Below are 23,004 nucleotides of genomic sequence, written 5' to 3'. Positions count from 1 at the left end.
ATGTTTTATCTGATTAAACGTAAATGCAGATTGAGTAGATCTATGTAACTCCCTGTTTCCCAATGCTGCATCAGAACATGCCTGTAATTAAGTCTGAGATGTTCCCAAAAAAAAAGTCATTGTTGCAATTATGTCAATCTCAAGCTCCACTTTTTGAGAATGAGTAGGAGTAAAAGAACACACAGGAAAGTCTCTAGTTGACTTTTGATCTTTGAATTATCTGTAGTCAAATCAATTTTTTTTTTTGACCCAGAAGCACTAAACAAGTAAAGCCTGGATGTGTGACAATGCATTGGCCGAGGAAATTTGTATAAAGATCAATTATCAAATTGACTTTTGAGCCATTTTTTTGGTCAAGGTCACTATTCTAATGGCTCTGATGAGCTTAATATAATTATTCGTTACAATAAATATATCAGTAAAAATTAAAGATTATCACAGATCTGCAACTTACTAAACATAGTGTCTTGATCTTGATCACCCAAAATAAATGCTTTTAAACAAGTACTTTATTTACTATTGGTACAAGCTTTGCATAAATTTTTATCTGTGTTGAATAGTCAATGTACTAATTTGGGGTTTGGTTTGAACATTACATAACATATAGGAATGGATTGATTATGTAAGGAATTGTAGTACACAAATAGTATATTTCAGGGATGGTGTCTATAGGTACTACAAGTACTGTCATATTTGTTCCCAGCTCTGATGTACTGTCAAAGCTGTCTGAGCAACAACAAACTTCCTGTCATATGTAATTTTAAAACACAGGTAATCAAAGATTATAAAGCCCACTTTGACAAATGTTATCTAAAAATACGGCAAATTCTCACACCAAACAAATGTTCTGGTACTGTGCATCCCTAGATACAACATCTATACACTACATAAGTAATCAAAGATTACAAAGCTCACCTTGACGAATATTATCTATAAGTATGGCGATACAACATCTGTACAAGTTTGGTCCAGGTAGGATCTTTAGATACTTGAAAATGGACCTGCTTCAAAAACCTCAACTGTTCAATCACCTTGTAAATGCAGGTCAGATTCAATTTCAAAAGTATGCCTGGTAATGTACATACCTAGTTTCATGCATCATCAATGCAAGTTTAGTCACCCCATAGGGCTGATAGTTACTTGGGAATAGACAATTTAAAACATTATCCTGTTTATTAACCTGGAAAATGTAGGTCAGATCCAGCATCCAAAGCAAGTCAGGTAGTGTACTTCCCTTGACGCATACTCCATATAAGTTTGGTTCAGGTAGGGCTTGGGAATGAGAACTGCTCCTAAAACTTTAACAGGGATGCCAATTCTGACACAGAGGCCAATGCTGGGGTGGGGATGTTTTTTGCATAAGCTCATCTCAAATTTTAAACATTTCCTTTGAGTTACTTAAAGCCAGTTTGGCTGTATTATGGTCTGTCACCACCAACCCAAGGCCTCAGATATCTGGTATGAGCATTCAAATGCTTAGGTAAATTTAAGAATAATATGATTTTAGAAAATTTTCAATACTTAGGAACTGATTAGGATTCACAAGATTGACAAGAACATAATAAACATTGCATCAAACCCAACTCAAACACTGATTGAAGAAATATGATAGTTTGTCCCACATAAGCATTTCCAATCCATTTTTGAAATTAGCAAATAAATTTAGAACCGTCTTGAAGGAAAATACACACTTTATTATTTAAACAAAACTTTTGACTTTTCCTGGTCAATTTTTGTCCGATTGGGTACGTTAGAAATTACCCTATCCAACTGTAGACAGACTGGATATACAACTTCAAACACTTTTAAAAGTGTACAGACATATGCAGGGGGTATGCTTCATTGATTGAAACCTAGTTTGAAGATCAAGGTACTTGTGTGTTTTGAGATACGGTGCCAAAAATGATATTGTTGGTACTTTTGGTACAGACTATTGTGAGTAATTCTGTTTTAAAAGCTTCTCACATATTCAGATGGTCAGTATCTAAATAAATGTTAAGGTATTGTTTGATATCTATTTAATGTTTGTATTGTACAATATATACTAAACGAGCATCCCTGAACCAACAGATTAATTAAATTAAACAAGAGATCAAAAATAGGTGGATATTTTTTTATGAAACCTGTTTAAGAGGAAGGTAAATAAAACTGTGTTTTTCATAAGGAACTATTTGGCATATCTGTGAAGTAAAAGTCAAGCTCATCTAAAATACTGAGCGGAAATGACCCTGACACATAATCATGCTAAATATGGAAATCTCTGTCTATATGGTTGCTGGGATGGAGAATACACATTTTCTTCAATAAAGCCAATAACTTCAACAGGTTTACCATGACATCTTGAAATAAAACAAAACCGCAATGACCTTGACTGTGATGTGTCATCTTGAGAGTTTGTGAACCATATCAATATATGGACCCAAAAGGAATCCATAATGACCTCAACCTTGACTGAGAGGACAGATCACAACCTCTGACCCCAATATAAAGAGATTTGAATATAATGGTCCCCAAAATTTATCAAGAAATGAAATGTGATCTTCACATCAACTTATCAAGACATGGTCATTGACACTGCAATGGGAAATTGGTGAATAAAATGTCATCTATAAGCTCAAAAGAAGTAAGAAAGAGGTAAAAATCTCTAACAACAGGCATCACTGACTTCTGTCAAACTGGACAATGGCATGATCAATGGAAAACAGCACAGCAAATTCTTAGTGTACACAGATGGGAGCCCAGATTCCCAGTATAAATAAATCACCTATTTTGCTATAGATCTAGATTTGTTGCTGTGAGAGAGAAAAATACTTAGAAATGTCTCACTATGGATCATTTAGATCACACTCTTTACGAAAACAATCTCATAGTTGTCTCTATGAGAAAACACAATCTCAGCATTGTTCCTCTGGGGAAAAACAATCTCAGAGTTGTCCCTCTGAGTAAAAACAATTTCAGCTTTGCACCCGTTGGAAAAATAATCTCAAAAATGTTACTCTTGATAAAAACAATCTCAGCTTGGCCCCCTTTGGAAAAACAATCTCAGAGTTGTCCCTATAAGAATTATTTTTTTTTTTGAATGAGTAAGAATTTAATAAGCAAATCAACAGAGTACATAGGATAATCAGTACAGATACTGCTACTACTTAATAAGTCATTTTAAAAGCCACATAAAAAGGCAAGTGATTGGGGGGGGGGGGGGGGGAAGGAGGAGGGGAGGGAGAATTACACAAGTGTTTGAAGTGACTTGACAAATCTGTTACATTCTTGGAATAATCCTCTTAATGGTGTAAAAAAATATGGAGATTGGAGACCTGGTAGTGAAAAATTACTTAATCTTCAGTAGGTACTCAATCTTAGTACTAATAAACTAAATTAAACAAGTTTAAAGAATGTTGCCCTAGGCAATGACATTTTCTTTTTATGTAATAACATCACTGCCAACCTTTCTGATAACTTACTATCTAATTAAACTTTAATATTATTAGAATTGGGGGGAAAATTCACTTTTTTTCATGCCCACACAATGTCTATGCTTTTTCTTATGAAACATTGATTGTATTTGATGGGCCTTTGTGGTAGCTATCTTGTATCAGGGTCATGCAGCTTGAAATCCCGGTATGTGCTTGCCTTCTGTTGAAGAATGTGGGTGTTTCCACAATACACTGATTTTTTTTTAATCTTGCAGACTGCTGATGTCTATATATTAGGGTGGCCTAACTTAAATTGATTTTTGTTCATCCTTCTAATTTTGTTAATTTTCTTTGGTCTACCACAGCAGTAATAATTTAAGTAGTAAACTTAATTACAATAATTGATAAACTGTCACTTAAGAGTTGCCTCTGTTTGTATACAGTGTTATTTTATTTCCCTAGAGATTGCCCATCTCCTGGAACCCAAGTTCAAAGTTTTTATGTGTATACCCTTTCACTGAGCTTTCTATACATATATGCATAAATACAAGAATTTGTCATTGAAGTTTTGGTGTTAATTTAGAGAAAATGGTCTGCCCAGAATTGTAGTGAAGTTGTGTTGATTCATGAACAAATTCCAGTGAAATTGTAGCCTACTGGTGTAGGATGCAATGTCAGGAAAATTGATTTTTCAGTCCGTTTTATTTATGGTTGGTTGGAACACTGGTTCGGCAGTCTGCTATTGATTGTAGCAGGCTGATCAATATATATAAATAATGTATCTTTATTATGTAGCTATTTCAATGAACTATCTCTTCTTACATCAGTTTGCTACAAGAGCTCAGGAAAAACAACAATCACCGCTTCAATCACAGGGAAATCTCCAGCGAGCCAATAAAATAGAACTTCTGCTGCCCCTGCTAGCCTCCTCTTTATTTATTCAGCCATTCTCGCCAAACTGAGTTAAATGTCACAGTAATCAACCTTTGCCTATTGTATGTAAACATTTACAATATCGACTTCCTTTTAGAGAAGTCCATACCTACAGGGACCAAATTCAAGGTCACTGAACGGAGCATACTTAATAGCTTTGGCTTGCATCTGTCCAGCCTTTATAGACACAATTTTACAAAGTCATAACTCATCTAGACTTTCCCAATCTTTTCCTTCCATTAATAATTGATCAATTCATACACCTGTCTATCTGTCTGTCTGTCAAATGCATGAGATTTTTATCTCACTAATCTAGCAAATTAAATAATATATTGATAAACTTGTAAGCCTGTCTCTTTAGTAGCTGTAAATCATTGCAATTTTTTTTTTATATCACAGCAGGCTAAATGAAAATATACATAAGTAGTTTACAGGGAACAAAGATTTCACATACATTTTATAAGATGAAATCAAGGGACTGGGAGTGGGAAGGGGGTGGGGCGGAGTGAGAGAGGTGATATTAATACAGGTTTACAAACTTAAGTATCTTTTCTCTTGAACCCTTTATAATCATGGCCATGGCAGGGAAAATTTTATAAAATTCTGAGCAATGAAAGAGTGAGAGTGAAGGGGGGATCCAAACATATTATGTGAATTTATTTCAAGATTTTTTATTTATCATACATGTACTTGCCATATGACATTTTGATTGAGATAACACTTTTATATCGGACATATATGTTATCAGCTATGAATAATTTTCTTCTTTTTGTTACTTTATTGTGATTATATATACACTGTAGATATTTTTCTTCCTTATTTTATTCTTGTTGTTCAATGATCTCCATAAGGAAGAATAGTAATATCCTGCCACTTAAATTTACTCATGGTTTAAAATCTTTAAAAATAATTGATAAGTTTTTAGCTCACCTGAACTGAAAAATCAAGTGAGATTCTTGATTGAAGTTTGGCTTGAAAATGTATAATTATGTCTAGCAATTTTTTCCCTTATTAATTTTTTTGCAACCATGTAAACATTTTTAACCCAGACTTAAAGCATTCTTAGACAAAACCAATTCACCTTAGACAATTATTTAATACATTAAACATTCAAGCAGAAATTATAATAGAAAAAAAAAGGTTTCTGAATAATCAATTTGCACTTTTCCTCATGGAATTGGAAAAATTTACCATCATATATTTTATACAAGAATGAACAAGTTTATTTGATTTTCTTCCTTCAAAAACATCCAAGGATAATGATGCATTCTAGCCAGCTCTATATTTACACTACAGATATTGATTTTTCACTCAAAACTTCCATTCAAAGAAACTGCCATGCATCTACAAAACATCAGAATTATAACCATGAAAGTCAACTTTATTTGCAAATTACCACCATTGGTGCTCCCAAATGTGCTTTGTTTTTATCATATGCGTCTTTTGATAAATCAATAATTCTATGACATATGCAGTGTTCCCTTTGCATTGTCACAATTTTGTCAATCAAATTGCACAACTTTTCGATTTTTGTTTGACTTTCCTTAATTGACAATATACACACACTTCCCATATCACATATACTATTTCCCCCCTTTTTTCTGTGTCTGCAGGTTTTCCCTGGACTACTTTTGGACATTAGATCTGTGTTCACAGTACTAATTGGTTAAGTGCACACAGCTTTAAATGGCATTTCCAGCAATATTACCAAATATGCCCATTAGTATGGATTTTTCTCTCTCTCTCTCTGGATCATCAAACACTAGAAGCTTGTTGGTAGTGTTTAAACAATGTGCTTATGTTGATTTCCTATACAAATAAAACACCAACAAAATCACAATACACCAGGTACATGTGTATTCTCATTGGACAAGGAAAAGTGTTTGGTGACGTTTCTATTATTCAAATTAACTGAAATCTACTTTGGAAGTAGGAACTCCTTTGAGAGAAAATAATGCATTCAGAAAGATAGTAAGACACAATGAACTTTCCACACTCTAAATACTTGACATGTCAACCAGTCATCTTTTCTTCAAGATGCAACACATGTATTTTGATACATTCAAAGTACATGTATCATCTTCACAGATATACTTCAACAGGTTTTCACTGACATTGTTAATTCTTCCTACTCTGTAGATATGCTTGAAAACACCCAAACAAATCAAAATTAGGCCTTTTTTCAATAACCTACAAAACATGGGATTTTCTCATAACTTTTAAATGAATAAGACAAGGTTAACAGCTTAGAATAAAGTGACTTTTAATAATAAGTTAGATGTTATCTGCAGCTTTCATATAAATTTTTTTTTTTAAAAATGCATAAATCTTGCAATAAAAAAAATCCATGTAGGATCCCAATCCAAAAACTTTATACATTCAAATAAACACAGAAGGGAAATGATGACATAACATACATGGTACTTAGGGGAATTTCCAACTATGCTTATTTAACTTTTGACCTTGTGACCTTAGATGAACTGAAGGCCATGACACACCATCCATGCAAAATTAAACATCAGTGTAAAGTGTTATATTAATTAATTGGATAAGGTATATGTGTAAATGGCAAGTTAGAGAAAATTGTCCTGTTTTAAACAACAAATTGCAAGAATATATACTAATGATTGATGGATGGGCATGGGGAATCCTTTATATCAACACTTTAAAATACTTTGTACATTTACAGTGAGTGCTATGGAACTCATATATGATACACAATTTGAGATAAACAGAGTTTTAGCATTTAATTAAAAGGGTGTTAATTAGTTGCAATTTTTCTTTTCTTCTTTGATATCAAAATTTCAAAGTCTATTGAATAATATTATGTGTATAGAGATATCAAACTGTTATTTACAAATTCTCAGTATAAATTAACACTTTATAACCTATGTCTCTTCAGTTCTAAGTAACATACTCCAAAAAAAAGTACTCACAAGTAGTAGTAGAATGTATATGTCTAGTATCTGGGGGGATTTTTGGGTTTTTTTTTAAATAAATACTCTTCCTTTCATCAATTGTAATTAAAGGTTAACTACAATATTATGCATAATTGTATACTGCACAGCAAAGAAGAATTCAATCAGTAAATCAGTTAAGTTTGTTTTCTCAAAAAGGGAGGAAGCAACCTCTTAGTTATTCAACATCATTTTGAAATCCATTAATTTAAATCTCAGTAAATCTCAGTAATAACTTAAAATACTTAAATATTGATGTTTAAGTCTCTCTGATGTGAAAACAAAATGTAGACCTAAGGATAAATCAATCCATTTTTGCTATCTCCTACAGTGAAACTTAAACTATCATGTTAATTTTTCACAAATATACATATATAACATCTGCACATTGTACCCAAGAACTGTTCTACAATAATTGTGTAGATTAGGTGGCAATTTAATTAAAACAATGGATATTCAATTATTTATCTATGTTTTTTCCCTAAACATAGGACATAGGAAAGGTGTAAATACCGTGCACTAAATGATACGAGCGTTTCCTACAGCCATAGTATTATGTCCTCACTTGTGCAACACATTGTATGTACTTGCTCAAAGGTTGAGAGAGACAGCCACAGTAAACAGCAGCTGCCACCAAATCTTATCTGACAATTTCTCACCTGTTCAAAAAACATGTCCATAAAACCACCAGGTGGTTCCATGCTGACTGTGTGTACATCATCTTGTTCTTCATTGTCACTTTGAGCCTAAAATTACATAAGCATTACATTTATTACAATTAATGAATTAAAAATTCAAAAATTGAAATAAATATGGCAAAAATTCATACCTGTTGACAATGTCACATGTTTAGAACTGTTAGAGCCACTGATTGCAATTTAATTCATGTCATAATATTAAATACCATGGCTGATTATAAATCAATAATTTGTTTTGTGCTGTTTACATATGGATAATACAGGTTAGCTGATTTATGTAATGTTACTGAAAGATAGAGTGGTCTTAAAATTTAATTTTAAAGATATTACCCAACATAGCTGAATCATTACTAAACACACATGTGTCATATACTGTGTAAACAAATCGACATGTGGCAATCCATTCTATTTTTAACTTTGTAAATAATTTAAGCATTTAAAAAAAAATCTAAAATATTCCCAAATCCAAACACCAACCTTCATTAAAAACAAAATTCTCATACATTATACAAATTAAGAAACTGTTAAACTTTGTAAACAGAAGCACTTACTGAATTAAGAAAGGGGCGTTCACCCTTTATTTTGGTCCTATCATTGCCGATTTCGATATAAACAATTGACACACAGTTATTTAAGCTTAAGAAGTGAGTAAATACACATAAATCTACATTATTCGTCACAAAGATCGATCGACAACTAAACCCTTCTGTCATGAAACATGTTCAATGATCCCCACAACAGTGACTGTATCCCAAATAGCCATCAGCAACATATCAACCTACCGCTTTGAGAGCTGCTAAACGATCTTTAGTCATATCTCAGTCACCAAATCAACTACAAGACTTTTTCTGACTTCATAAATGTTAGCCACTTCTCCCCTTTTCACACAACGGCAGAGACTTTTGATAAATCATTAGCAATCAATACAATTTTAATTTTCGTATATCTTCTACTACTGAGTCAGGCCGCTAGGTTGCGCATGAAATACCTATTTCCGGTTGTTGTTTTTTTTTAACGGCATCGTGTAAAATAAGTTCAAGCTAGACCGTCTTCGTTTTAGGAATTAAAGTGGAGGGGAGAGGTTTAATCATTAATCCAAAAAAAAAAAATGTAAAGGTCGCCACATTTTTAAGGATATCAGACATAAATGAACAGAAGCATATCTCAGCACCAACAAAAGCTCATCTTCGGTAAACAACAGTATCAAAATTGCATAAAACGGGTCAAAATGACATAATTTTATTATTGATATGACAAATATGTGTAACTTTTTAAATATGAATGAATTGTGATTCGGAAAATTACCAGGGTGGGGAGATATAGCTACCTAGCAAGTTTCATTAAATTCTGTGCACCCTTCTTGGAGCTATCATCCCTGAAATGTCAAATTCTCCTGATTCGACAATTTCAGTATAAAAATATTTAAAAAGTCTTCCTGTGAAACTACCCTTGATTTTTTTTCTGAGACTTACATGTATAAATAAAAAATATGTCTTCTACAAACTTTCATTAAATGTTCCAATCAAAACAAGGCCATTGATACTATAAATAGAACATAAGGGCGATATACATTTTTTTAAACCATAAATGAATAAATAAAAAAGAAAATAAATAAATAAATAAATGCAAAAAAGCTTTATAACAATTTGTGCTCCTATGTGGGAGTTATGGCCCCTTGAATGTTAAATTCTGATTATTCTTGCATTTTTTGACTTCTTGAAATAGAATTTCTTGAGAAAAAATACCAGAATTGTGGAACTGTACAGTCAAAATCAAATGATAAAGATCTTTATGTCTACCATATTTCATTAATATTTGATCTCAAATGTTGGAGTAATACCGGTAGCTCCTAAAAATATAAATTTGTTATTTGTGTAGTTTTGGCTACGTTATTTATTTGAAAATTATATGATGAAACATGAAAATTGCTGAAACGGAAATGGTGAACTAGACAAAATCTATGTATTTATTTTAGCAAATTCCATTGTTCTTTGATAACCTATTTAGGGAACGTTACCTCAAACTGGCAAAGATTGGTTCCTAGTCCAGACAAGTATTGGAATTTTTTTTTAAATTGGCTACAGCCAGGTGAGCGATTCTGGCTCCTAAGAACCTCTTGTTTTTATGCAAAGAAATGTGTGGGGTTTTTAATGTAAATAAAGCAAGTTCAAGAAGCAAACTTGAAAATAATTTACTCTGAAGTTTTTCTGATTCTTCAATATCATAAAGTGAACGCCATCCCCAACAACTAAAGCATTTTTTTTTACCTAACGAAAGTTGTGTACATCTTTATAGGTTGTCTAAGTTACACAGGCGACCTATTGCTATCTGTTTTTTGTCTGTCGTTGTCCATCGTGCATTTGAAAATTGTCAGCTTCTTCTTTGAAACTGCAGAACCAATTTCAACCAATTTTGGCACAAAGCATCTGACGGGGAACAAAATTATGAACTTCATAGTCCTTGTTCTCCCCCCCTGGGCCTGAAGGGTGGGACTGAACCATCAAAACTGACGCAATTTCTAAAACTATTCTCTTTTCTTAACTTCTAGACAACAAGCAGTCAAACTGTTAGTCTGATTGTAATTAGCATTGAGCCCTCTACCAAACTTGTGAAATTCATGACACCAAGGTCAGGGTTTCGGGTGTTAGAGCGGGACTCTATACAATGTATATCATATAAGGTGTGGAAAATGCATTAATTATTTGAAAATTATCTTCTCTCCCGGTATATTTAGCAGACCAACTAAGTGCATTTTTGTGATGAGCAGGGTGTCTCTTCCAAAAATTGTGAAATTCATGGCCCCTAGCTCAAGGGTTCTGGTGTTAGGGCGGGGCTCTATTGATCATATGGTGAAATTGCAGTGAATTTTTGAAAATCTTCCTCTCTGATCTTAGGTATTTAGCAGACAAACCAAGTGTTTGGTTATGATGGGTGAGAGTGCCTCTTCGGAAATTGTGGAATATTCATGGCCATTGGGTAAGGGGTTCGTGAGTTAGGGTGGGGCTCTATTAATCGTATAGTGAAAATGCATTAATTTATTTAGCAGACAAACTAAGTGCATGGTTATGATGAGCAAAATTGTAAAATTCATGACCCCAAGTCCAAGGGTTTTGAGCACAGGCACTTGTTTCAGTAATTTAACAGTCAGATAGACTTGTAAATAATAGAAGAATAAAAATCAGACAAAAAAAAAAAAAAAAAGAATGATACATGAATATAATATCTAGTATTTTTAAAAAACCAAAAGAGGTCAATAGTATGAGGTTTATGCTGGGATTGCTATATGAATTCTGCATTTTATACTGAAGCACTATACATGTAGTGTGTAATAGAGTGTAGATAGCACTGGCATGTATCGGCAAGTTTCTGAGTTGTTGCATGATTACCAGACTAAGTATTTTAATGACCATAATTGTCCTCTTTCTCTTGTTTTTGAGCTTCAGTTTATTTTGTGTTAAGATTCCATGGATCCTTTACAGGGTTTTTATACTCAGGTGACCGTTAAGGCTCTTACTATTTAAATAACGTAATTAAAGCTAACCGATACACATTCTAACTGACATTGTTTAAAATAACATTTAGGATTTGGGGTGGGGGTGGGGCCATAGAATGCAGTTTTAAGTTTGAAGTGGAAATAGTAGCCAACCTTTAAATCATCCAAAGTATGATATGATTCCTTTGCTGTTAAGCATTCTTCTTCTATTTGTGTACGTGGAATCAATTTAAATTTTGTTCAATGTTAATTAATCTTGAAAAAATAGCGTAAACTCTTTACTTTCAAGGTCTACCGTAAGATCAAAAAAAAAATTAAGGGTAGTGGATTCGATCGTGTTAGTAGGAACATTTGCTTCAAATTCTTTTTTTTTAATTTCCTGTATTAATATTATTATTATTTATTTAAATTTTAGAGCCCTCCCCCCTCCCCTGGTAAAAAAGGTGGAAAGGTCTCAAATCATTGAGTTCACCGCAAATCTAAGTTTACTGAGAAAGGCTATCATTCTGTCGGCACATCGAGGCATGAGTATATTGACGATAAAGTTGAATGAAAGATTCTAATGAAAAGACTCCCTTTTAAAATTGTTTTTTTGACATAAAAACTCTAAAATATTGGACTACTGAAATACGAATATTCATAGAACAAGTTATCTTGCATTGTAAGTGCCCGGATGAAATTGTTTTCATTAGTTTCAAAATGGAAGACAATGCAACGAGTTTTTAAACTTTCTTTAAGAAGTAAGTTTTTTGTTGATTTTATTTGATTTATAGACATTTTTAAAGCCTCTCCAAAAATATTACAGGTACGCTTCCAAAAACGTGGAATATTTCTGGCTAACACAGTATAAACAAGTCTGTCATGATCATTTCAGAAGCAAAACAGGTGGGTGTTTAAAATTTCAACTTTATCGCTCAAAAAACACATTTTTTTCTGTATGTTTTACAGACTTATCGATATGAAAGGAAGCAGCATGGAGAATGGAGTTGATCACGAAGAATTCGAAAAATACACACCTAAAAACCCTCTCCCACACGAGATCCAAAAGATGAAACGAGACGAGACTGTGTGCAAATACTGTGGAGTCAGTTACTTGATTCATAATGAGATTAAAGCTCTTGAAGAGAAGCTGAAAAGCACAGAGGCTGAATTAGAAAAATTGAAAGGCTGTGAGGAGAGGGAGGGGCAACTGAAAGAGAGGATAGATAAACTAGAGGAGGAGAAAATAGATCTAAAGAGGAATCTTGAGGCCAAAGAAATTCTGTATGTAAATGTATGATCAAAGATGCTCAAAGTAACAAATATATTTTTTGTTGGGAAAAAAAAATATCAAAAGGAGATCAATGTTTGTGGACTGAAGAATAAATCAAGAAAATAATATAATATGTTTAATATATAGTGCTTGCTTGCCCAAATGTTGGTGTTAATCATGTTAATGTTACACCAAAGTGCAAAGTATTTATCTACATTTAACTCCATATTGCAATATTTGAGAAAGGGATTTAAAATTGTTGTTTAATTATTAAGGCAAAACAAAAATTAACTTCCAAGAAAAAAGTAGGGCTGGGATGATATTTGGAAATATTGATAACATTGATTCTGTGATATGAAGATACTTGAATCATGTGAAGAAATATCAAAATATTGCAACCACATTTTCAGACTTATTTTGTTAACTCAACATTTTCAAATTGGGTTTAATAAATAAAATAAATATAAACAATACAAAAGGAAAATTTTCTAATTAAAAATTATAGACTCCTTCACAATAACTGCGGTACTACTCTTTTGCAGGGCAAAATGATATATTTTCAATTGGTGAAATATGACATAAAAGCAATTGTTTAATATATGTCATTTAATTATCTATCAACAAAAACTTCGCCAAAAGTATTACTTTGCCCTGCAAAAGAGTAGTACTGCAATTATCGTGAAATGGAAAATTGTGATACGTACATCAAAATGGAAGAAAATGTATCCTCCCAGCCCTAGAAAATAGTATAGATTTGTTATCTTTAAAAAAATAACCACAACTAGATTTTATTTTACAGCATATCAACATTAAAAAACAACATAAAAAATGAAGAGGAATTAAAAGCAGAAAATAGACAACTGAAGGTCAAATTCGAGGCTGCAGTTAAGCTTAAAGAAGAATACAGGTAACAGAAAAAAAAAGATGTCAGGATTTAGTTTATTAGTTTAGAAAAGTCTTCACTTAATAAACATTTTTAAGTTACAATAACTTGTGTAAGGAATATTTCATGCAATGAAAAAAAGTCAGTCTGACTTAGACCCCCCCCCCCCCCCTCAAAAAACTGTATTGGTGCTCTGTATTGATGTATCATAGGGAAATTCCAGTTCAAATCATACTTTTCATATATATGGGTATGTTTATAAAGTAGATCAAATGTTGTCAACAATCTTTATATTTAAAGCTTACACTTAAATCTTATAAGAACGGTTTATTTGACTTTACATGTACCCCCTCTTTTTCATGAATACTGGTAATTAAATGATTGTATTGAGTAACATTCAAGAATGAATATATGGGTTGTGTTTTCAGTTAAGGAAGGGCTTATTCGTAAGGTGGTTAAAATTGTTTGATATTGACCAGAACTATTGAAAATGGCTTTGGCAAAGGAGTCAGGTCAATATTAATATTTTTCTGGTATTTACCACATCAAAAGTCCATTATTGTTTTACTTTATAGTTCAGGATTGAAATTAACAAACAAAGAAAAAAAGTACTGCTGCATGGAAAGAAATATTCATCAACAAACTTCATGTCATATAAGTTGGAAATGTCCATTTTACAAGCCACAATGCCTGTAACTTTTTCTTTCCTTGTGTGTAAGAAAATCATTTTTCCATCAGTATGTTTAGGAAAGCATCCTTTATTAGGCTTGAGGAATGTTTTTATTCTACTCTGACAGCTGCACAACTATCTAAGCCATTTTTTCAACATTACATGTATACCAGGTATATTTTTGTCAGAGGTATTATTTGTGACATCACAATCATTGCTTTTTGACTCACATATTGTCCCTTCACTTACAAGCTGGTTAATATGAAACATTGTCCCTTCTATTAATATTTCTTACAAACAGGTTAATATAGAAAAAAATATAGAGAAAGATTTATGAATTATTTGTATTTGCATGGAAATATTGTGACTAAATACATGTATATATATAATAAAATGTGAATTTTTAAAAATCTAAGATACTGTATCTCTCTATTCATCTTTGCAGACAGAAACACTCCTTGTATGACAGAAACCTTCCAACAGTGAAAACAAAATTAGCCGAGCACCGAGAGGAGATTAAAACCATCCACACATTTATAGAGGAGAGAGACAAACAGATGAAACAAGAGATGGCACTCTTACTGTCAACAGTCAGGGACAGGTGTTCTAGTCAGGTCAATGGTAAGCATGGATAATTTGTGTAGTTCTGTAGATCAGGGCTGCATTTAAGGTCATAGCGACTATGTAGCTCTATTGTCTATTAGAGCTATGGTTTTGAATGATATGATGACATTTAATATGTTTATATAAAAATAGGCGTTTAATCAAATAAATCAGTTTCAGTTTTTACTATATCAATCAACCAAATGACATGTTTAGCAATTATTTTGTAGATAACAGGGCATTATTGGACAAGATAGAAAACTTGGAGTCTGAAAAATCTGAGTCATCTGTATTGATGGTTGCTCTGAAGGAAAAATTGAAATCAACAGAAGGGGAGGTAGTGAAATTACAACAGGCTGTCAGTGACAGTGTGCAACTACAACACAAAATCACTCAGTTGGAATGCTCACTGGATGGTACAATCTAGTTTGATTTTGTTTCAGTTCATTTACAATTTCTATGCATGATATTCATCTTGAGAGTCACATTTATGATTAATGCATGATTTTGTTGGCTTGTTGATCACTGCAAATGAAAGAAAGGACCTATTGTTATATTTTTAGGCACTGTAAAATTCTTATTTTCATGGGGTCAAATCTTCATGGTTTTAGGGAAAAAATATTGGCTCAAGGGGATTTGATTTCATGTTTGAAGAAGAAACAATGTATTAATTTAAACATTTTGTGAAGGGAATGAATTTGTGGGTCCCTCCATACCAGAAAATTAACTCCCATGAAAATTAGTGATTTTACAGTAGGTACTTGAAGAAGCACATGAAATGTACTTTGTATTATGTAGAATTTAAACTTGTCTCAATTTTATGTTTTTTAAGAGCATCTAAGGCATCTGTTTTCATCTGTTAACATTCTTAAATATTTTGATTTGCTTAATATATTGAAGTCAAACTTACCACAAAGCTTCATTAAGTGAAGCTGATAGAAAGGGTCACACCTTACAGGCTGAGATAATTAGGAAAAAGCAAAAATATGAGAAGAAAAAAAATTGGGAAAAAAAGACACTACAGTTTCAGAGATACATTCCTGGTATAAGAAAATTTGTTTGAAAACATTGTTTTGTAATTTATTTGCAAATTTGAGTTTATTTAAATTTTGGCACCAGGAGTTAGTTGATTAGGGAAAGATTACTCAATTAGACAATTAGTTTGCTTAGTTTGGGGATACTTTAACAAACTTCATCTTAACTCCATTGCTACTAATTTTTGAAGTTTTGTGCAATTATCACTAGAAGACAATATTAAATGGATCAAATTAAATAGCTACATGTCCCTAATATTTTTTTGTTTAGTATAAAACATTATTTTAAAAACATGTGATAATATATCTATTCCGCTGCAGCATTACAGACGGAACTTGATGAAAATTTGTCTAAAAACAGAAGCCTTCAAATGGAATCCCAACAGTTTAAAGAACAACTCAGGTACAATTTATTTTTGAAAAAAAAAAAACATCGCAGTAACTTAGTTACTTATCTTTATTTTGGTTTTGAAATCTTAATGCTTCTTTCTTTTAGGAATAAGACAAAGGAAGTTGAAGACTTGACGTCTCAGTTTCGACAGCGTGATCAGAACAATGAATTGACCACAAAAAGGTCAGATACATGTGACGCTTTGATACAGGGTTGTCCCTAAGACCTGGGGGCCAGGAAATTTCCCTGCCTATAATGAGGTTATCCCCTGGTTATTCTGGTATTCCCTCTCAATCCCCTGTTAGGGGAGGAACCCCAGACCTCTTCTACTTTTTTACTTCCTCTGTTATTTCAATTCTAAGGGACAACCCTGCTTTGATAATTGTACAAAACAAATGATAAACATTGTAATTTAATGGAAGTTTTCAACATCATCCATGTATATTATTTTCAGTGATAGTGTTATTTTATCATGATGTGTCTCCTTACTTTGACAGACTACAAAATGACCTGAGACAAAAAGAAGCAGAATTACAATCTAGACTGAAGGAACTCAAAACTATGGAAAATAAAATTCATGAACAGCAGGCCAAGGAGGAAGAGTTTCACCGGAAGGCAACACTGACAGTCAGTAAGTAAAATTAATCCAGCTCTGGTGTATTCAGTAATGTGCCACTGGTGTCTTCAGTAATGTACCACTGGTGTCTTCAGTAATGTACCACTGGTGTATTCAGTAATGACTACCACTGGTGTATTCAGTAATACAACTGGTGTATTCAGTAATGTACCACTGGTGTATTCAGTTATGTACCACTGGTGTATTCAGTTATGTACCACTAGTGTATTCAGTAATGTACCGCTGGTGTATTCAGTAATGTACCACTGGTGTATTCAGTTATGTATCACAGGTGTATTTAGTAATGTACCGCTGGTGTATTCAGTAATGTACCACTGGTGTATTCAGTTATGTATCACTGGTGTATTCAGTAATGTACCGCTGGTGTATTCAGTAATGTACCACTGGTGTATTCACTTACGTACCACTGGTGTATTCAGTAATGACTACCACTGGTGTATTCAGTAATGTACAACTGGTGTATTCAGTAATGTACCACTGATGTATTCAGTAATGTACTACTGGTGTATTCAGTAATGACTACCACTGGTGTATTCAGTAATGTACCACTGATGTATTCAGTAATGTACTACTGGTGTATTCAGTTATCTACCACTAGCATATTTATCACTAGTGTATTCAATAATCTTATCTACCACTAGTGTATTCAGTAATGTGCCACTTTTGTATTCAGTAACATACCACTGATGTATTCAGTAATATACTACTGATGTATGCAGTAATATACCACTAGTGTATTTAGTAATTTCAGCAATCAATCACTGGTGTATAATCTACCACTAGTGTAGTTTCCATCAATGTATACAGTTTAATACCACTAGTATGTTCAGTAATCTACCACTGGTGTATTCAATAATTTCTCACTGGTGTATTCAGTAATCTACCACTGGTGTATTCAGTAATATCTCAATATGGCATTTAAAATGAATTCAAAATGATACTTCTGAAATTGCAAAAAATTCAAAGGGCAGAAATTATGCATTGTATGTGATAATTGATCTACATTGCTTCAGCTGAAAATATATATAGCATTTATAGCATTTCTCATGTACTACAACTACCAGTGTATTGTTCAAAATTTGACATAATTTTACATTTGAAGCTGCAAGTAGAGAAATCAAACAAGATCTTGAGAAGGCAAAAGAAGAAATAGAACAGCTGAAATCTGAAAGGTACATGTACAACTAATTCTTATTTACCATATATTAATAAAAAATTAAATCATTAATTTTATTTAAACATTATTACGTTTAATCTTTAAAGGATTTTATATATATTCTATGCCCATTATCTCTTGAAATTGTGTCTAGGGAGGTAATGATTACCTCACATCAGAACAGAATAGAACAGTTGAGGGAAAGTTTTCGACAGAAGATTGCAGAGTCAGAGGGTTGGCCTGAAAAGGTACCAGTTAACTTCTAACTCTACTACCATTTGATTTCTTACTGGTTAAGAGTTTCTTGCTAAAATTGATTTATAATTAATAAAAAACAAAATAAATGCAAATTTTATGTTATTAAAAACATTATTTTTATTCTGAAGCAGTGAAAATGTCTTCTTTTACAAGTATCTTAAGCTGCCTATAAATACCCAGTAACCTATGCTTGTGTTGGTTTTTAGTTACAAGAAGCTATCCAGAAAGAGAAGACTAAACACAGCAAAGCCCTGAAGCAGATGGAAGATCGCTTAAAAGAAAATTTTGTCATGGTAAAAACTTTGTTTTTTGTTTTAAGTACTTTTAATCACTTTTTATTCTTAAGAACTATTTTTGCGTAATTACACGAGACTGTCTACTTGCAAAAATTTCATTCTCGCGTATATTGTATTATTAAGAATTATAAGCAACAATAACCAAAATTTGTGAAATTTTTGTCTCGCTTATAAATACCAAATTATTATCTTACTAAAATAAAATGTCCCAAAATTTTGGTGATCTACAATACCCACAGTATAAGTCTTAAATAAGATTTTAAATAAAATCTTCAAATGTTATAATTAAACTCACTGTAGAGTACATAATGTTTACCAATAAGTGTGGTCAGGACTTATAAAGATTGGTCACTTTACTTTTGTGGATTTATTTTTCTCTAGGAAATGAAAATAGAAAAGCAGAAATACCAAGAACTTTTAGAGAAATATCAGAGTTCCAATAAGGACCATGAGTCAATGGTAAAGTTGTTAATATATTTTCTCAATGGTTTCATCAATGATGATATACGTACATTTTAATTAATTTAGCTACCAGATATTTCTGGTGGATTTTTTTTTAGCTCACCTGAGCTGAAAGCTCAAGTGAGCTTTTCTGATCACATTTTGTCCGGCGTCCGTCTGTCTGTCTGTAAACTTTTAACATTTTTGACTTCTTTTCAAGAACCACTGGGCCAATTTAAACCAATCTTGCCACAAAGTATCCTTGGGTAAAGGGGTTTCAAGTTTGTTCAAATGAAGGGCCATGCCCTCTTTCAAGGGGAGATAATTAGGAATTAGTGAAAAAATAATGGCATCATTTAAAAATCTTCTCAAGAACCATAAGGCCAGGAAAGATGAAACTCACTTGGAAGTATCCTCAGGTAGTGTACATTCAAGTTTGTTCAAATCATGACCCCCGGGGGTAGGACGGGGCCACAATGGAGGATCAAAGTTTTACATAGAAATATATAGGAAAAATCTTTAAAAATCTTCTCAAGAACAGCAAAGCCATGATGAGTCATATTTATATGGAAGCATCCTCCGGTAGTGTAGATTCAAGTTTGTTCAAATCATGACCCCCGGGGGTAGGGTGGGGCCGCAATGGAGTATCAAAGTTTTACATAGAAATATATAGGAAAAATCTTAAAAAATCTTCTTCTCAAGAACAGAAACCAATGATGAATCATATTTATATGGAAGCATCCTCAGGTTGTGTAGATTCAAGTTTGTTCAAACCATGACCCCTGGGGGTAGGGCGGGGCTGCAACGGAGGATCAAAGTTTTACATAGAAATGTAAAGGAAAATATCTTCTTTTGAAGAACTGCAAACCATGATTAGTCATTTTGATATGTAAGCATCCCTAGGTAGTGTAGATTCAATTTTGTTCAAATGATGACCCCCAGGGGTAGGGTGGGGCCCAATGGGGGATGGAAATATGTACAGTAGAACATATAGAAAAAATATTTCTTCTCAAGAACAGAAAAGCTATGTTTAGTCATATTGATATGGAAGCATCCTCAGGTAGTGTAGATTCAAGTTTGTTCAAATGATGACCCCTGGGATAGGGAGTAGCCACAATGGGGGATCAAATTTTACAATGGAATATATGGGAAATTTTTTTTAAAATCTTCTCGAGTACAACAAAGCCATTTGTTATATTGACATGGAAGCATCATCAGTTAGTTTAAAATGCCTAGCCAATGTGGTCAGGTGTAAAAGTTTTTAACTTTGAAAAAATGAATAAAAGTATTTGTATATTTGACTTTTTTCTCAAATGTTGACAGCTAAGGAAACAGATCAGTTCCCTAGAGAACAAATACAGATCTGAAATCAAGGAGCTTCAGCAGATTCTGACAGACTCAAAACTCCGAGCCAAAGATACCGAGGATTCTCTGAGAAAGGAAGTGGGCAGTTTAAAATTAATCATCAAGGACCTGGAAGACCGACTAGGTAAATTTATTGTGACAGTGTATATGTCATTATTTGCTTCATCTTGAAAGAACAAGATATACTGTAAAATTTAAATCATATATTTTAGTGGGTTCAAATTTTCATGGTTTTAGGAAATAATATGGGTTTGTGGGGATCTGATTTTGTGGATAAAGAATTGCTGAGTATTAATATATATGAAATTTACATTTCATGGTAGACATGAATTTGTGGGTCTCTTCATACCTCAAAAATAACAAAAAAAAAAAACCCACGAAAATTAGTGATTTGACAGTAGGTTGTGTCTGTTCAAATTAAATCTAAGGTTTTCACACCTGCTGTAGCTCTCAAACAGCAGTAGCAAATCCTGAACAATTAAACTATTGGCTAAAACTACTGATAAGAATAGGAGTTTGTCTTTCAATGTCAGGATTTTTTTTGTTGATACATTGTTGAAATTTCATTGCATTAGTAATTTGATTCATGATTTTAAAATGTATAAGCACGGCATTCAATGAAAAAAAAATGTACACTGTATAAGCATATACATGTATTTTTTTTTAAGAAGTTTATATAAGGACATTTTTTTCATATTTTCTGCCATTGATAATTATAACAGTTGTAAATCTTTTTGTTTAAAGCTCGACTGGATTCTGGAAATGAAGACATGATACAGAAACTGAAGGACCAGTTAAAGGAAACCCACGAGGAACTAGAACAGTCCAAACAAGAGCTACTGAACAAGGAGGAACAGGTTCATACTGTGAAACAAGAGGTATGAACATGTTGTATATTATGAACCAGTAACTGTATTTTTTACATGAATATTTTCTTTCATAAGACACATAAATGTCAATAAATCCTTAGAGAAACGCCAAGAAAGCTAGCTGGTAACCACTAAATGTTGATATATCTTTTTTGTCAACTTAAATGTTGATATTTATTTTATATTGACTTAAATGTTGATATATTTTATGTATCATACCAAACATAAATTATACTCAAATTAGAGAATTACTGAACTTCGTTGCGTAATTTTTCAGGTTATATTTCTTCAAGACACAGTAAGGAAAGAATGTGAAGAGAGATTTGAACTGACAGAGAAATTAAGTGAAGTTAAAGAAGAGTTATTACAGCTTAAGAAACCATCAGGTAAATGATCATCTCAGTATTTACTGCCATATCTTAAATTATTTAAGGCCATTTGATTTAGTGCCTTATCCTCATCTACCATATCATATTTCTACTGGGAAAATTTTCCTATGAAATAAATATATATATCTTTGTTTACATCACCATTCATTAGCAGTGCCATTAATCTTTATTTCCTGATTTAAGTGTTTATGTGAAATATCTTAGTAAAATACAGTCAAACCTTGATATCTGGAAATTAAAGGGACTGACTGACAGTTCAAGATATCAAAGTTGAGACTTAAAAATTTGTTATAGTTGGGACCATCAATTCACTTCAGCACATTCTCGTCATTCAGTTTTCAATGTTTGAGATGTAATACATTGTATCCATTAAAAATTTCATTAGTTTGTACTACTTGATAAAATTTAAATAAACAGGTTAATTACAAAAAATCATGATATCTATAAACTTATTCCACTGTATATATGATTTATTTTCCTCTCCTATAGGTGGCTACAGTTCAGTCAGCTCTTCTCGTCATTCAACAGCCAAAAGCAGTGCTTCTTTATCCTCCAATACCTCCTCTGGTCCCTCACAGCCAAAAGAGGTTGAACGCAAGTCCCCTCAGGAAATTGAAAACAAACTTTTCCCGTCTCCTCCCAAAGGTCCAGTGCGGGAGCTTACAGTGGGCAGTGGTAGTACGGTGTCCTACCAAGGGGAACAGGCTAAACCAGCGGGCAAATTTAAAGGGAACTCACTGGAAACAACCAGAAGAAGAATTTCTGCCATGTTAGGGAGGAAGTCATAATCTCAGAATAGGATGTTAATTTCAGGAAATGAGAAAATAAATCGGAAGACATGGATGTACTAGTACAGCCCCCTTAGTGACTAATGTAAAAAACATGACTCTGACTTTAATGTACCTTTACATGCTACTGTTTATTAATGTTTTGCTGCTAGTCAACAGCTATATCTGCCATATTTTATTTTAAAAGACAATGGCTGTGAATTACTAAATTAATTTATTTTATTACTTAATTAATTTATAATTAATTTATATTACATGTAGGCTTTGATAATAATGTTAATGTGTACAGTCTGAAAGAATGACAGGTAACATCAGTATGTGGTCATTATTTCTAATGATTTGTGAACCATGATTGGTTTTATTTTATAAGATTTTTTTGAAGGGGGGGGGGGGTAGAAGGGGGGATTTTTAGTGATGCCATACCATACTGAATGTAGAGAGCAGTAAATCTTAAATGGTTTAATATATTTCAATTACT

General features: G+C 32.7%; 2 protein-coding genes across 2 annotated transcripts in view; one reads left to right on the top strand and one right to left on the bottom strand.

Annotated features, from left to right (window-relative positions):
• Positions 1 to 8,982, bottom strand: part of LOC133205245 (syntaxin-like) — a 20,043-nt gene extending 11,061 nt beyond the window's left edge. Inside the window, exons 1-2 of the mRNA XM_061341011.1 lie at positions 8,784 to 8,982; positions 7,963 to 8,049 (exon numbers count right to left, since the gene is read on the bottom strand). Coding sequence (XP_061196995.1) covers positions 7,963 to 8,049; positions 8,784 to 8,816 — 120 coding nt within the window. The 5' untranslated portion in view covers positions 8,817 to 8,982. The remainder of the gene's footprint in view (positions 1 to 7,962; positions 8,050 to 8,783) is intronic.
• Positions 8,983 to 12,445: 3,463 nt separating this feature from the next.
• LOC133204637 (putative leucine-rich repeat-containing protein DDB_G0290503) lies at positions 12,446 to 22,726 on the top strand. The gene is made up of 15 exons (XM_061340390.1): positions 12,446 to 12,757; positions 13,546 to 13,653; positions 14,745 to 14,920; positions 15,133 to 15,318; positions 16,258 to 16,339; positions 16,433 to 16,510; positions 16,825 to 16,958; positions 18,067 to 18,136; positions 18,275 to 18,368; positions 18,585 to 18,671; positions 19,056 to 19,133; positions 20,439 to 20,604; positions 21,225 to 21,358; positions 21,627 to 21,735; positions 22,228 to 22,726. The coding sequence occupies exons 1-15, from the start codon at positions 12,453 to 12,455 to the stop codon at positions 22,524 to 22,526; spliced, it is 2,106 nt and encodes a 701-aa protein (XP_061196374.1). The 5' UTR covers positions 12,446 to 12,452; the 3' UTR covers positions 22,527 to 22,726.
• Positions 22,727 to 23,004: the final 278 nt, after the last annotated feature.

The sequence above is a fragment of the Saccostrea echinata genome, unplaced genomic scaffold (assembly GCF_033153115.1).
Source record: "Saccostrea echinata isolate AGI-Se365-2 ecotype Australia unplaced genomic scaffold, CSIRO_AGI_Sech_v1 ptg000054l, whole genome shotgun sequence".
NCBI classification, from domain to species: Eukaryota; Metazoa; Mollusca; class Bivalvia; order Ostreida; family Ostreidae; genus Saccostrea; species Saccostrea echinata.
This window is presented reverse-complemented; position numbering and strand designations above follow the sequence as displayed.